General features: G+C 32.0%; 1 protein-coding gene across 1 annotated transcript; it reads left to right on the top strand.

The window, feature by feature from the left end:
• The first annotated feature begins 497 nt into the window (after nucleotides 1-497).
• LOC125814545 (protein Brevis radix-like 1) lies at nucleotides 498-11,978 on the top strand. The gene is made up of 6 exons (XM_049493999.1): nucleotides 498-921; nucleotides 3,709-3,878; nucleotides 8,143-8,534; nucleotides 9,256-9,385; nucleotides 10,485-10,798; nucleotides 11,339-11,978. The coding sequence occupies exons 2-6, from the start codon at nucleotides 3,771-3,773 to the stop codon at nucleotides 11,415-11,417; spliced, it is 1,023 nt and encodes a 340-aa protein (XP_049349956.1). The 5' UTR covers nucleotides 498-921; nucleotides 3,709-3,770; the 3' UTR covers nucleotides 11,418-11,978.
• Nucleotides 11,979-14,203: the final 2,225 nt, after the last annotated feature.

The following is a 14,203-nucleotide window of genomic DNA, read 5'->3' on the forward strand; positions in this document are numbered from 1 at the left end:
TTAGAGAGCGTTTTACCCTTAATGTAGGACTTTCGAGGCGAATTCGTACCACGCTCGACAACCTATCTAATACTTCATCCGTCCACAATTGTTTGTCAGGGTAAGGTCATGCACACCCCTCAAGGAAAATTTAATACAAGGTGTAATTTGACTAATATAACCCTATTATACCAAGAATACCAAAAGTCCACATAACTTTTCAATTGAACTACATTATCATTAAGGGCAGAATTGGAAAAAAAGTGACTAATTATTTCTTGATTGTTTAAATTGACAATTAATCTTGGACATCTATTTTTAGTATACCTGCCAAATAATTGTGAACGGAGGGAGTATATGGAGTACAAAAATACACGTTTTCCGTTAGATAACGACACCACAAAAAATGACGGCGTCACTTCTGTTCGTTCTATAAATACCTCAAACATTATCCCGTTTTCTTCTCTACTTTGTCTGCATTCTATATTTGTTTTTCTTCCCAAAATTACACACACAAACACACTCACTGTGTGTATTATATATATATATTTTTTATTTTATTTTATTTATTTATTTTATATATATATATAAATATAGTATCTGCAGATTCTGATTCTCGTCACTATAAACGTAAAACCTTGGAGAAGAGAATCTGATTTTCTTTCCCGATTTGAAACGCTCGGTAGAATCTCTTTGAAAATTCGCCGGCGGTGAGTTGCGCCGGCGCCGGCGAATATTCCCTTCTTTTTTTTTTGCTGAAGATTCGTTGGAATAGATTTTGGTCACAGCTCATTGATTTGATTTACCTAGGGTTTTGAGTTCCCATTTTTGACTCATAATACACAAAACGGAAGAGAGAAAAATAGCGATTTGGATGCAGATGCTAAATTCAACTGATTTCGAGTAGATTTTGATGAATTAGAGCTTTCGTGACTATTTCAGGTATGAATTTTTTGATTAATTTGAAAATTATTTGATTAATTTCAACTTTTTTTTCTGGGTTTGATTTTTTTGTTTTAAAATTTTTTTGATGTTTGTTGTTTTTGATTTAATGTCTGAAAAAAATTTAATAGCTTAATTAGTTCGTTATTTTTCGATTCTTCGTCTCCTAATCGATAGTTAGTGCAATCTTAAAAATGAATTTGAGAACATTAGTATGTAATGGAAATTATTTTTAGTAAATTATCCACGTCCTAACAATTGAATTAATAAATAAAATCGAAGAATAAGATAATACGAATTTTCAACTGGACTTTACTCATTCATTTTTCCAACTCCCTATTATGCTACTTCTGCAAGTACTGCTACTACACACTCACTTTATTTGCTTTTTCTTTCGATTTGAGTCAGCCATCACTAATGCTTGCATAATTATAAATGTGTATGTCACATTTTTTAAGGTACAATTATTTTCGACGTAAAAAAGATATAGTTTTATACATTGAATGGTATCTTTTGTCTGAAAAAAAAAATGTTAAAAAGGTTTAGAAGTGAAAATTGTTATTGAAAATGGAAAAAAAACCATATAACAAATTACTATTGATTTGCAAAATAGTATGTCTCAATTTGTGGGATATTTTTTGTTTTTCTAAATTCAAATTATATGAACTTTTTAATCATGTCAAATTATATTCAAATTTTGTTTTTCTAATATTATTCTTATATAATTTTGAATGTTTAAATTTAACTTAATTTTAATAATAGTTTAATTGAATATTTTTTACTATTTTATGGAGTAATTTTCAAAGAAAATAGAATTTTTTTTTTTGCTATTTTTATTTTATTTTATTCTCTGCTTTTTTTATTGGGTGTCTATATGCTTTAAAGAAAGCATAGAGGAAATCACTTTGGGATTGGAATTCAACAAGTGACTACTATTTCATTCTCTTCTCCCAAAAATTCCAATTCTTCTTTTTCCCCTTTTATTAATTTCACTTCCTCGAATTCTGAGCCCATTTTTTAACTTCTTTTTTTTTTTTTCAATTGAGCTCATCATATTTAGTGTGATTCACCTCTTCTGTATGATCTGTATGTTATTACATTGAAACGAAACTTACTTTATGCGTATTCAAAATATAGTGATTCCTTGTCATAAAAAAAAAAATTGCTTTGCTAGTAGAGTACAAAATAAAGGCTATATTATTGCACTAGCATTGTATTTTCACACTTCTTTTCTTTGTGGAAATATTTTGTTTTATGGTTGTTATTTTTTTAAAAAGAGCTATTTTTCCTTTGTTATGTGTGAAAATACCTTTTGAATTAAAAGCTTTAAAAACTACATATTCATTTCGCATATTTTTTTTAAGGTATGTCTAAATTATGATTTACATTATATATTTAGTTAGTAGAACTTACACGATCGGATATTTTTATATGTTAAAATAAGTAATTTATCTCATTTTTCTCCATTTTTAAGATTATAGATCTCATTTTTTTTAATGAAGATTCTTTCAAGTATTCTTGAGGTGACATAATAATATAGATATTTATTTGCTGATGTATATAACTTAAATTTGTGATGATACATTAACAAGAATTGGCATATGCAACAATTAAAAAGAAAGGAATTCTTGTCTTTTTTTTTATTTAATTATGTATAAGAATTCTTGTTTGAGACAAAAAGACAAACTCTTAAAAAGTGATATGTGCTGATTAGAATAGTGTTAATTTTTCACTTTATTTCCCCTTGTATTGATGTGGATGGTGACTTCCTCTTGAATTAAATATTGTCTCTATATATTATTTTTTTTGGGAAAATGTATAGTACACATTTAAGGCCACTATTACAAGAGGTGTCATATCATTTCACATTTAAAATGTCACTATTAAAATTTTAAAAGAAAAATAAAGGGTGACACATTTTGTCATAGTTATTAGTAACTCCTACCCTTTCAAATTAATTGAATTTTTGAAATATTTTTCATTTTTCAAATTAATTTAATTGTTTAATTTTTAAAACTATTTTTAGAATGTTCTTTCAATTTTACCCTTCATTAGTTAGTATTGAAATTAGTTATTAATTAATATTTAGTTATTTTAATCATAAATTTGACAATAATTGATAAGGGTAAAAATGAAAAGTTATGCCTAATTTATGTCTTAACCTTCTTTTCTTATACTTATTCTCCCTAATTACTTGTCCACTTTTCCTTTTATAGTTGTCTCTAATTACTTGTCCATTTTGACAAATTAAGAAAAGACAATTTTTTTTACCTATTATACCCTCAATTAAATGTCTAATTACTTTGAAAAATGTAGAATTTTTCATCCACTTTATAATTAATAGGAGTAAAATGGTAAATTCACTATGTTAATTGTTTTCTTAATATGTGTCAATTCAAAAGTGGAGAAGTAAATAGGAACAGAGAGAATAGGTGTTAAACACCTTAACAATTTAATTAATATGAAATGAAGGGAGTAATCTTTTCCTAAGAAATAAGCCTAAATGATTAAATGAATATAAAAATCTAGATAAATTAATGTATTGCTTGGTTATTATATCATATATGTTGCTATTGTTTTTTATCTCTATTACTTCACTATATTTCTTGTTCATACCGATTATCTTATGTTTTATTTGAATTGAAAGTTCATTGAAAACAATTTTTATTTTTTTATTTCATAAATTATACTGAATACATCATTGTTATTATCTGATCCTTCATCTACTGTCGAAATTTCTTTCTCGATTGACATATTCGCATATTAATGGTTAATTAATTTTTGCAGGTACCAAGGAAAAGAAAGTTTTTTTTTTTTTAAAAAAAAAGTAGAAGAAAAATTAAAGGGAAATGCTGACGTGTATAACTTGTAAGCAAAAAATAGATGATGATGGAGGAGAAGAAGGTCCACGTGGGACCCCTAATACTAAAGAATCAGTCAAAAGCTTGACCGCCCAGGTTCTTATCCTACACCTTCCCTTGCTCTTATTGATTCGATTATTTTAAATTCGCGTGATCAAGTTAATTAAACAAATAAATGATCTTTATAAAAATAAAATTATATTTTTCAAAATTTAAAATCGAGTTAAATTAAGAGATATGAGATTTAGATTTTAATCATATCATTGTATCACTCGATAGTTTAAACATATTAAATCGATGAGGTATGACCTATTTGGTCAATAAGATGAGTTGAAAATTATGGGGTGTCGTGTTTAAAGTTTGTGAAAACCAAAACACTAAGTGATTTTATCTTGATGGATAGAGTTGTTTAGTTCTTATGCTGATGAGATTAGGTACTCCATTAAATTATTTGAGTTGTACGCAAGTTGACCTGAATACCATCGTTACACAAAAGGAAGAATGTTAAGTTAACCACACATTTCCTCTTTTCTAATATGTAGCACTATTTAATTAAACATAAAATTTAAGAAACAAAGTTGAAATATATGGTGTAAAACAAGTCTATTATATTTATATAGTTAAAAAAACTCATTAAGAATAAAATAAAATTTTCAAATAAAATTATTTTTAAAATATCAAAGCATGCCATTCTTTTTGAAATAAACTTAAAATTGAAAAGCGTGTTATATAAATTGGTGGGGCCCACATCCCAATTGAATCTAGGCTATTTTTGGAATTGAGCATAAAATGGAATAAAAACTTTTTGGCTACTTGGGTAAGTGTGGGGAGGACCATTGTATGTGTTTGATCCAAGAGAGGCCCAAAGATCAATAAAGGCTTTTATTTGTGGGCACTATGATGTCAATAAAAAAATTACTTATTTTACCCTACAACTAGGGTCATTTTTAATTTTTTTTTGAGATCATAATCATGCTATTTCTTGGATCATGTGTTTAATTTTTTAAATTGGTCCCATAATGTTCCAACTTTTATCTTTTCTTCTTTTTTTTTTCCACCATCATTCAACTATAAGTCTCTATCTTCATGATTTCCTATTTTAATATGAAGTACTCGAGTTAAAGATCCTTCGAAAATAGTTTTATTTTTATGAGATTGAATAAGATTTGCATATATTCTATTATTATGTTGTTATTGTCTCTAATATTTAATGGGCAAGTTAAACATCTAGGCTCTAGCCAGTAAAATAATTACATTTACTAGATAAATATATAAAAGTACTAGCATGTATTATTTTGTATTAAAAATGTATATTTATGTCAATTTCTCTTTAAATTGCAGCCACAATATTCTTTTTTATTTTTTATTTTTTATTTTTTGGTAGACTATATAATATTCATGACGTAAAAGTATTTATTGAAAAAAATATTTGGTTGGAAGTATGTAATCTTATATAACATAATCACTAACCCCAAATATCTTGATATCTTATCAATTTAATTAGTGTCTAAAACTCTAATTAGAACTAGTGTCATGTGTTTAATTTTTAGTCATTACAAGAGTCTTGGCTAAACTGATAAAATTATTGTCAAATAACTAAAAGGTCACGAGTTAAAATTGTGAAAACAGTAAAACGTAAATCCTTATAGTCCAATACTTCTCTTGATCATGCACGAGGGTTTAGTGTATTGAGTTGTCCTTATTTTCAAATACTTCAACTTTTTTTTTAAGAATTTAACTCACACCTATTGATATTTTTGAAAATTTTGGATAACACAACTTAAAATAACTTTCTTTTTTTAAAATAAAATATTCTAAACAGTCATCATTAACTAAAAAGCACAAGTAACTGTAAGTGGATTTAACTAGACCAGAAGGAATCTTTTTAAGAATTAAATATTACGTGGTAATTGTGTTTTCGAGATGATGGAGACAAATCATATTGCCACTTGTGTAAACGTCTAAATAAAAAAATAGATTGAAAACATCACATGCTACACTATCTTTCTTTTTTTTTTTTCTAAAAACACAAATAGTGTTCTAGTCTATTTGCGCGTATTTCATATATTATTGAATGTTCATCATATTTTATCGGTCATCCGATAACTCTGTTCACTAAGATTAAATATATGAAAAGAAGTAATGAGCATTTTACTTTAATCTCTCATAGTTTTCATTCACCACTAATCCCCTTAAGGATGGAGCTAGAGTTATAATTAGAAATTTTGTAGAGCTTAATAGCTTTTGTCAAAATTCTATATCTTTCTTTAAAATCTACTAAATATATAAAAATAATTTATTCAGATACTCAAAAAAATTCTAGACCCAAGTCCCCCTTGCTGCACCTTTATCTCTTTTGGTTGAGCAATCAAGAATTTATATTCTTTCTAAATGGAAGTCTGATGTACTAAGCTTTCCATTATGCGCGGGGTTCAGGGAAAGTTGTGGATGATCCGTTATGGTTAAGGGTAGGTTCAGAATAATAATTTCTTAATGATGCACTAACACTGAGGAGTCGTTTGGTTGGGAACAAGTTATCCCGAGATTATTAATTTCGGAATAAGTTATTTCACCATGTGTATGAGATAATTAACTTCAATCACTAAGGTACAAATGGTGGGATAAATAATTTCAGGACTATCTAACACTTCCAACTAAATGCAGGGTAAAATAGTCTTGCATTTTATTCCTGTGATTATTATACCTTATATCTCACACCAAACGATTCCTAATAGACATAGTTTGTTATTTGGCGGAGACTAACTTTCGACAAACTTAAAGGACCAAAATTGTTCAATGCATAATTAAAGGAACTATTTTGAACTTACCCTCAAATATATGGGACCCTTTTTGTCATTTTCTCCAGATTAGTACACTGAACAACATTATATAAACCTACCTCTATTCTTTTCCAATATAACATAGATTTTAGTAAAGCTTACAATCATCTTTATGCCATGTCTGATTTTGCCCATCATGAGATAGTTGATCGAGTTATTCTTTAGCCTGTTTTTTTTTTTTTGGTCAAGTCAATAATACCACAAAATCCAAAGTATAAGAGATTCTGAGGAAAAAGACAACATGCATGTCTGGAAAAGACAAGTCTAAGTTTCTTTTACCTGACCCACTGTTGAATTTTTGTCCCATGATTCACTGTTCTCCAGCCTTCAGCTTACTCAATCTTGCATACTTTCAATTATTAAATTGATTAACACTCAGTGGAGTTAACCTATGAAAGTAAGTGACTTTATATATTTGTTAGGACAACCAATCAATAATGCCATTGCTTTTGGACCAATCTGGTTTCACTTCTTTTAGATGTAGTGTTGGGGCCAACTTGTGCATACTCTCGACTATTTGGCAAATTACTTAGCTCAAGAAAGTTCAAAAAAGATGGGGAAAATCACCTACTCCTTCACTACAACAAAAAACTACTTTTAGCGGTAAAAAATAGTACATTAATAAAACGTATTAAAGTTCTTACCGACATTAGTGAATCCATTAGATCCAGTGTCGCTATAGACTTTAGGGACATTGACAAAAAATTCTAATTGCCACTAAAAAAACATATTTAGCGGCAGTTAAGGTATTGCCGTTAATTAACTACAAAAAAGATGATTTTTGGTGTAGTGCTTTTGTTTATGTGTCATACTTTACTTTTTAGTCGTTGAAAAAAGAATGACATACTTCTTTGTTTAGAAATAATTTAAAATGTTAACCTTGTTGTTTTATCCTTAAAGAGATGATGTATGTCTTGTTTTAGATCACAAGTATCAAAAGTATTTCTTTCTTTCTTAAATTTTATGACCAGTCAAAAACTACCACATAAATTGTGACAAAGGGAGTAATATTTTTGTCTTGTGAAGATGGGTTACTTTTAAGTATTGTAAGGACAAAGAGTCAATAATGTTACTGCTTCTGGACACTCAGCCTTGGCCAACTGAAACAGGATTCAAATACCAACAAATACAAGAAAACAATTGGTGATTTTCTTTCATTTATGTAAGTTTTGGTAGGAAGAGTTACTCGATAACAATTATAGTGGAAGGTAACAAGGTGAAATAGTTGAGGTGTGTAGATGTTTGATTCAAACGCCACGGTTGAAATGTAATGTCAACAACAAACAACAATATTTTAATATGTAATTCAATTGTTAAAACACGGAAGTATGTTAACTTATAGTCCGAACTCGAATTTTAACTTGTGCTTGCCCATACCAAATTTAGCTACTGAAGTCTGCTCTTATAATCTTGGACATGTACTACTTTTAAGCTAAGATATTTCTGTTGATCTTCAAACAAAGCATTCATCTTTCTCACTTTGTACTTCTTGTAAAACTTATGGATTTACAAATTTGCAGATCAAAGATATTGCATTAAAGGTCTCTGGTAAAAGCAGCAAGTCTAGTACACCAACAAGTGGTTACAGGAGAGGAGGGGGCAGAGCATATCCTGATTTTGAAACAATTTCAGAGGAAGTTCCATATCAACCTGGAAGTTCAAGTTCTACTCCAGCTTGGGATTTTACCCGTAATCATCGAACTCCTCGAGCAGATCCAAGATTTGTCGGAGGATATGGTGGTGGTGGTGGTGACGATGAAAAGAGAGAATCCGTCTACTCTCAGACAGGTGATATGGTGCTGCCAGATGAGGAGGGGCCAAAAGAGTGGATAGCTCAGGTGGAGCCTGGTGTTCAGATTACTTTTGTCTCACTTCCAACTGGTGGAAATGATCTCAAACGAATCCGCTTTAGGTATATATCAAGAACCTTTCTGTCTTGAAACTTGATTATGTGAAATATTCGATGTTTTGTCTTTATAATTAAACTTTCTTTAGAACTTTCATCTTTCACACCCTTCAAAATAGAAGCATGACCACCTTCAGTCCCTTCCATTCATCAATGAATATTCGATTCTTTTGTCAATGTAGAATCAATGCACACCAGTTCTTTAGGGATTTGCGTCTTCATGAATCATTTGGTACAATATTCATTATATATATGTATATAAGTTTATACTTCTATTCATTCTTGTTCTTTATGAAGTTTTGATGTAAAGATTCCTCTACCAACGCATTTAACTCCATAAGTTGGTTCAAAGTTTTAGTGAGTATATGTCACATGTATCCGAGAACAGGTACATATCTGATATGGATGTGCAAGAGACAAATTTAGACATCACACAAGTTTTGCTAATTCTAGTGAAGTTTATCAATTTGCATGAAATCCCATAGCTTGTGTTATATATCGACATTGTCAAAGCAGACGAAAGATAATGTACCATAGGATGGTTTTCTTTTGTTCTGCTAAGTTCTTGCATGTTTACTATTACCGTTATTTTCTCTTATTTATGAATAAGGTAACATCTGAGCTACTAGCTTAGTTGATTGAATGTGCACATGGCATGTAGCTTTCCAACTGTCTCTATAAAACTATCCTAAGTGTACTGACATTAGTTTCACACGTTAACTTGAAGTCGGGATATGTTCGATAAATGGCAAGCTCAAAGATGGTGGGGTGAGAATTTTGACAGAATTATGGAGCTCTACAATGTCCAGAAATTCAATCAGCAAGCTATGGACACTCCTGGGCGGTCTGAGCTTGGAGTAAGAATGCTGCACCATTTATTCGTATTTTATATGTGTAAAACTCATCTTCAATTTGCTGCTGCTTTGATATTCATCATCATCTTGATGATACTTTGATATTCATCACCTATTAAACTTCTGAAAATATTAGCTCTACTGGTATTCATGAACTATTTCAAGTTACCGCTGCAGATTCTGGTTTTCTAGTACAAATGTTTCAACATCTTCTAGTTGATAAGTTCTATTCATCGTTGCATCAGACTCTACAACAAGAATTCCCAAGTTGGGGCATCTTTTCTGTTTCAGTTTCCCCTTTTACATTGAATCTTAATTATCTAGTCTTTATTCAAAAGTAAATGGCTAGCACTAGTACAACTAGGATTGAACAGTAGAATGAATTTAACTTCACTGTTGGGAAGATCTGTTGAGAAATTTAACAGTTTCAACAAAGGGATCGGTTTATAGTACTCAAAATTTGGTTTGAATGGAACAGTTCCAAAGGTAAAAACTTGAGAGTGAATTCATTTGCTGTATAGAATTTGCTTTATACCATTTTGTACGTTAGAATTAACGGGCCTAGTTAAACCGTAAGCACTGTTTTCAGCTATAAAATTTTAAAAGATTATGATTCCTTGTAGAAGTACAAGTACCTCCAGTTTTGCCTAGCACATCTTATTATGAAGTCATAATATATAGATAGACACTTTAACTTGGCCTCATATGACAACTAAACACTCCTACTTTGAGTATGCACATCTAGACACCTCAACTCGTCTCCACTGTGCCGGTTGAACTCTCCAACTTATAAACTGATCATCTAGACTCCAAAATTTGTGTCACATTAGCATTGGGCGTCAACGAGATACAGTGATGATGAGTTAGTGTTTAGTTGTCCTTTGAGACCAAGGTGACGTGTCTAGATGTGCACTCTCAAAGTTGAAGTGTTTACTTATTAGCTGAGGCCACATTTTTGAGTGTGTTTATGTATTATGCATATTATGAATCACATGCCAATTTTTTTTTATAGTTTTGCAAAAGAACCTCAGATGTACTAACTACTAAGCATTAGCTTTCACTAAAATTTTGAATTTCATGTTGTTGTTTTTGTCATCTGCAGAGAGATTCCAATTATTCAAGGCTTGGATCACCTAGGGAAAGCAAAGAGTGGACTCAGAGAAATTATAGACCATCCAGCAGCAGTCAATATAACTATGGAGGGCCCAGTTCTTATGCCTCCGGCTTTCCAAAGGGTGAGATGTCATCTATGGATCCATCAAGGATGACAACTGATTCAAGAGACGATGCTTCAGTATCCATGAGCATTGCTGGTGATGGAGAGTCAGAATGGATAGCAGAAGATGAGCCAGGAGTATATATAACCATCAGACAACTAGCTGATGGAACTAGAGAGCTACGGCGTGTAAGATTCAGGTATTTCATATTTTCTAGCTCCCTAGTTAGTGCGATTACTATAGGCTTAGTCTTGTTAGAGATTTGTATGTCTGTAAAATTGTGGAGAACATTTTCTTTGATAACCATAGAATAGTGTTGTTGCCAGTGGAAAAAAATGCAGAGGACTTACATGGGTTTATAAGGCTCAACATAAACAATGATTCATGTAACCGACCCTAACTTGTTTGGGATTGAAGGATGGTTGTTATTGTTGTTGTTTTCAAGTTCCCTTGTTCTACCATGCTTTATTTGTTCAGTTGGACAAGAGGCGGGGCGTTGAAAATCTGGTTTAGACATTCAGTTGACAGGAGAATCTTAATAGTCCGGTTGGTTTAGACATTCAGTTGACACTAGTCCTTTGGTTAACTAATGTAATAAAGAACAAGAAATTTGAGCGCGAATTGAACAAGTTTTTGGATTTCACATTAGATGTTTCAAACATTGCTGGAACTTAGAACCTTAAATGTTAATGCTACTCACTTAAAATAGCTTCTTCTAACTTCTTTTTCGTCTATGCAGCCGCGAAAAATTTGGGGAGGTGAACGCGAAGCAGTGGTGGGAACAAAACAGGGATAGAATACAAGATCAATACCTTTAAAGCATGTCTTTTTTTCCATACTAAGTTGCTGCCAATATCCTAAGAATATTTATTATCAAGGTATTCCCTGGGAAATGCAACATTTGAGATCCAATGTAGATTCAACTATCGATTCAATCGTGTGATCGAGGAGGTTCAGGTTGGAGCACCACAACTCCTCTCTTCTTGAGAATTCATACATCCCTTATCAGTGTACGAACATCTATCTCTCGAGCATTGGTTCTTCATAGTGATTAACTTAAAACTCACCTTGCACGATATCGTCGGGCGATTCAAGCACCATTCTTGGCATTGAAAGAAATTACACCAGACTCATATTGAAGTATATAGTTTTTTTGCAGTTGGATTGCTTCATTCTACAAAAGAAAGCTCCTAATCACTTTTTTGATCTCTAATTATACCTGAATTTTTTTTGTTTTTGACATTCTTTTTTTTTGGGCTTTATTTTGCCTTCAGTTTTTTGCTTGAATGGCTTGGTGGATCTTCTAGTTTTTACTTAGATGTTTGTAACACAAACTTTCTATTAAAGGAAATGGAATCAAAAGCTGATGATGCTTTTAGAACTAGTCCATTAATTTTTTGAAATATGTATAATCGACTCTATTTGAACTCAAAATTCGTTGATAATACCATTATTTTCGAAAGGTTGGGATCACGTATCACCAAATATCCATGGACCATAGCACGAAAATCGGTAAATTTGATTTTTCCCGCATTGGAGCTCATTTGAAATGAAAATGTGTTTGTTTGCCCATCGGGACCAACTCACGCCATTAATAAGGTCGTAACGGACGTTCATGAAAAAATTTGGCCAACAACAAGTCGGGATCACGTATCACCAAAAATTCATGGATTATAGCACACAAAATTGATAAATTTTGTTTTCCCCACATTAGGGCTCGTTTGAACTTGAAAATGCATATGTTTTCCCCTCAAGACCAACTCACGCCATTAATAAGGTCGTAATGGACGTCCATGAAAAATTTTGGCTAAAAACAAGTCGAGATCACGTATCACCAAAAATTCATGGACTAAAGCACATGAAAATGGTAAATTTGGTTTTTCCCGCATTAGGGCTCGTTTGAAATTGAAAATGCGTCGATTTTCCCCTCAGAACCAACACACTCTATTAATAAGGTCGTTATAGACGTCCATTAAAAAATTCGGCCAAAAACAAGTCAGCATCACGTATCACCAAAAATCCATGGATAATAGCACACAAAAATCGGTAAATTTAATTTTTTCCACATTAGGAATCGTTTGAACTTGAAAATGCGTCTGTTTCCTCGGGACCAACTCACACCATTAATAAGGTCATAACGGACGTCTATGAAAAATTCGGCCAAAAATAAGTCGGGATCTCATATCCCCAAATATCCATGAACTATAGTACACGAAAATCAAGTAAATTTGGATTTTCTCACATTCGGGCTCATTTGAACTTGAAAATGCATATGTTTACCCATCGGGACCAACTCACGTCATTAATAAGGTCGTAACGGACGTCATGAAAAAGTTTGGCCAAAACAAATCGGGATCACTTATGCACACGAAAATCGATACATTTGGTTTTTCACGCATTGGGGCTCGTTTGAACATGAAAACACATCCATTTTCCCCTCGGGACCAACTCACACCATTAATAAGGTCGTAACAAATGTCCATGAAAAATTTCGGCCAAAAATAAGTTGGGATCACGTATCTCCAAAAATTCATGGACTATTATAGCATGTGAAAATCAATAAATTTGGTTTTTTTCCGCATTGGGGCATTGAACTTGAAAATGCGTCTGTTTGCCGCTCTGGGCCAACTCACACCATTAATAAGGTCGTAATGGACGTCCGTGAAAAATTTTGTCCAAAAACAAGTCGGGATCACGTATTACAAACAATCCATATTCTATAGCACATGAAAATTGGTAAATTCTGTTTTTCCCGCATATAGGCTCGTTTATACTTGAAAATGCGGCTGTTTGCCCCTCGGGACGACCTCAAGCCAATAATAAGGTCGTATCGGACGTCCATGAAAAAATTCGGCCAAAAATAAGTCGGGATAATGTATAACAAAAATTCATAGACTATAGCACACGAAAATCAATAAATTTGATTTTTCCCGCATTGGGGCTCATTTGAACTTGAAAATGCGTTTGGTTTCCCCTCGGGACCAACACACGCTATTAATAAGGACGTAACGAACATCCATGAAAAAGTTCGATAAAAAACAAGTCGGAATCACGTATTACCAAAAAATACATGGATTATAGCATATGAAAATTGGTAAATTTAGTTTTTCCCGCATTGGGGCTCTTTTGAACTTGAAAATGTGTATGTTTGCCCCTCGGGACCAACTCACGCCATTAATAAGATTGTAACAGACTTCCATGAAAAAATTCGGCCAAAAACAAGTCTAGATCACGTACCACCAAAAGTTCATGAACTATAGCACACGAAAATCGTTAAATTTTGTTTTTCTCGCAATTGGGCTCGTTTGAACTTGAAAATGCGTCGATTTGCCCGTCGGGACCAACTCATGCCATTAATAAGGTCGTAATGAACGTCCATGAAAAAATTCAGCCAAAAAAAGTCAGGATCACGTATCACCAAAAATCCATGGACTATAGCACATGTAAATTAGTAAATTTGATTTTTTTTCACATTGAGGCTCGTTTGAACTTGAAAATGCATCTATTTACCCTCCTCCGGGACCAACTCACGCCGTTAATAAGGTCGGAACGGACGTCTCTAAAAAATTTCAACCAAAAACAAGTTGAAATCACGTATCACCAA

The sequence above is a fragment of the Solanum verrucosum genome, unplaced genomic scaffold (genome assembly GCF_900185275.1).
Source record: "Solanum verrucosum unplaced genomic scaffold, falcon-dt-bn FXZP01000268.1, whole genome shotgun sequence".
Taxonomy (NCBI): Eukaryota; Viridiplantae; Streptophyta; class Magnoliopsida; order Solanales; family Solanaceae; genus Solanum; species Solanum verrucosum.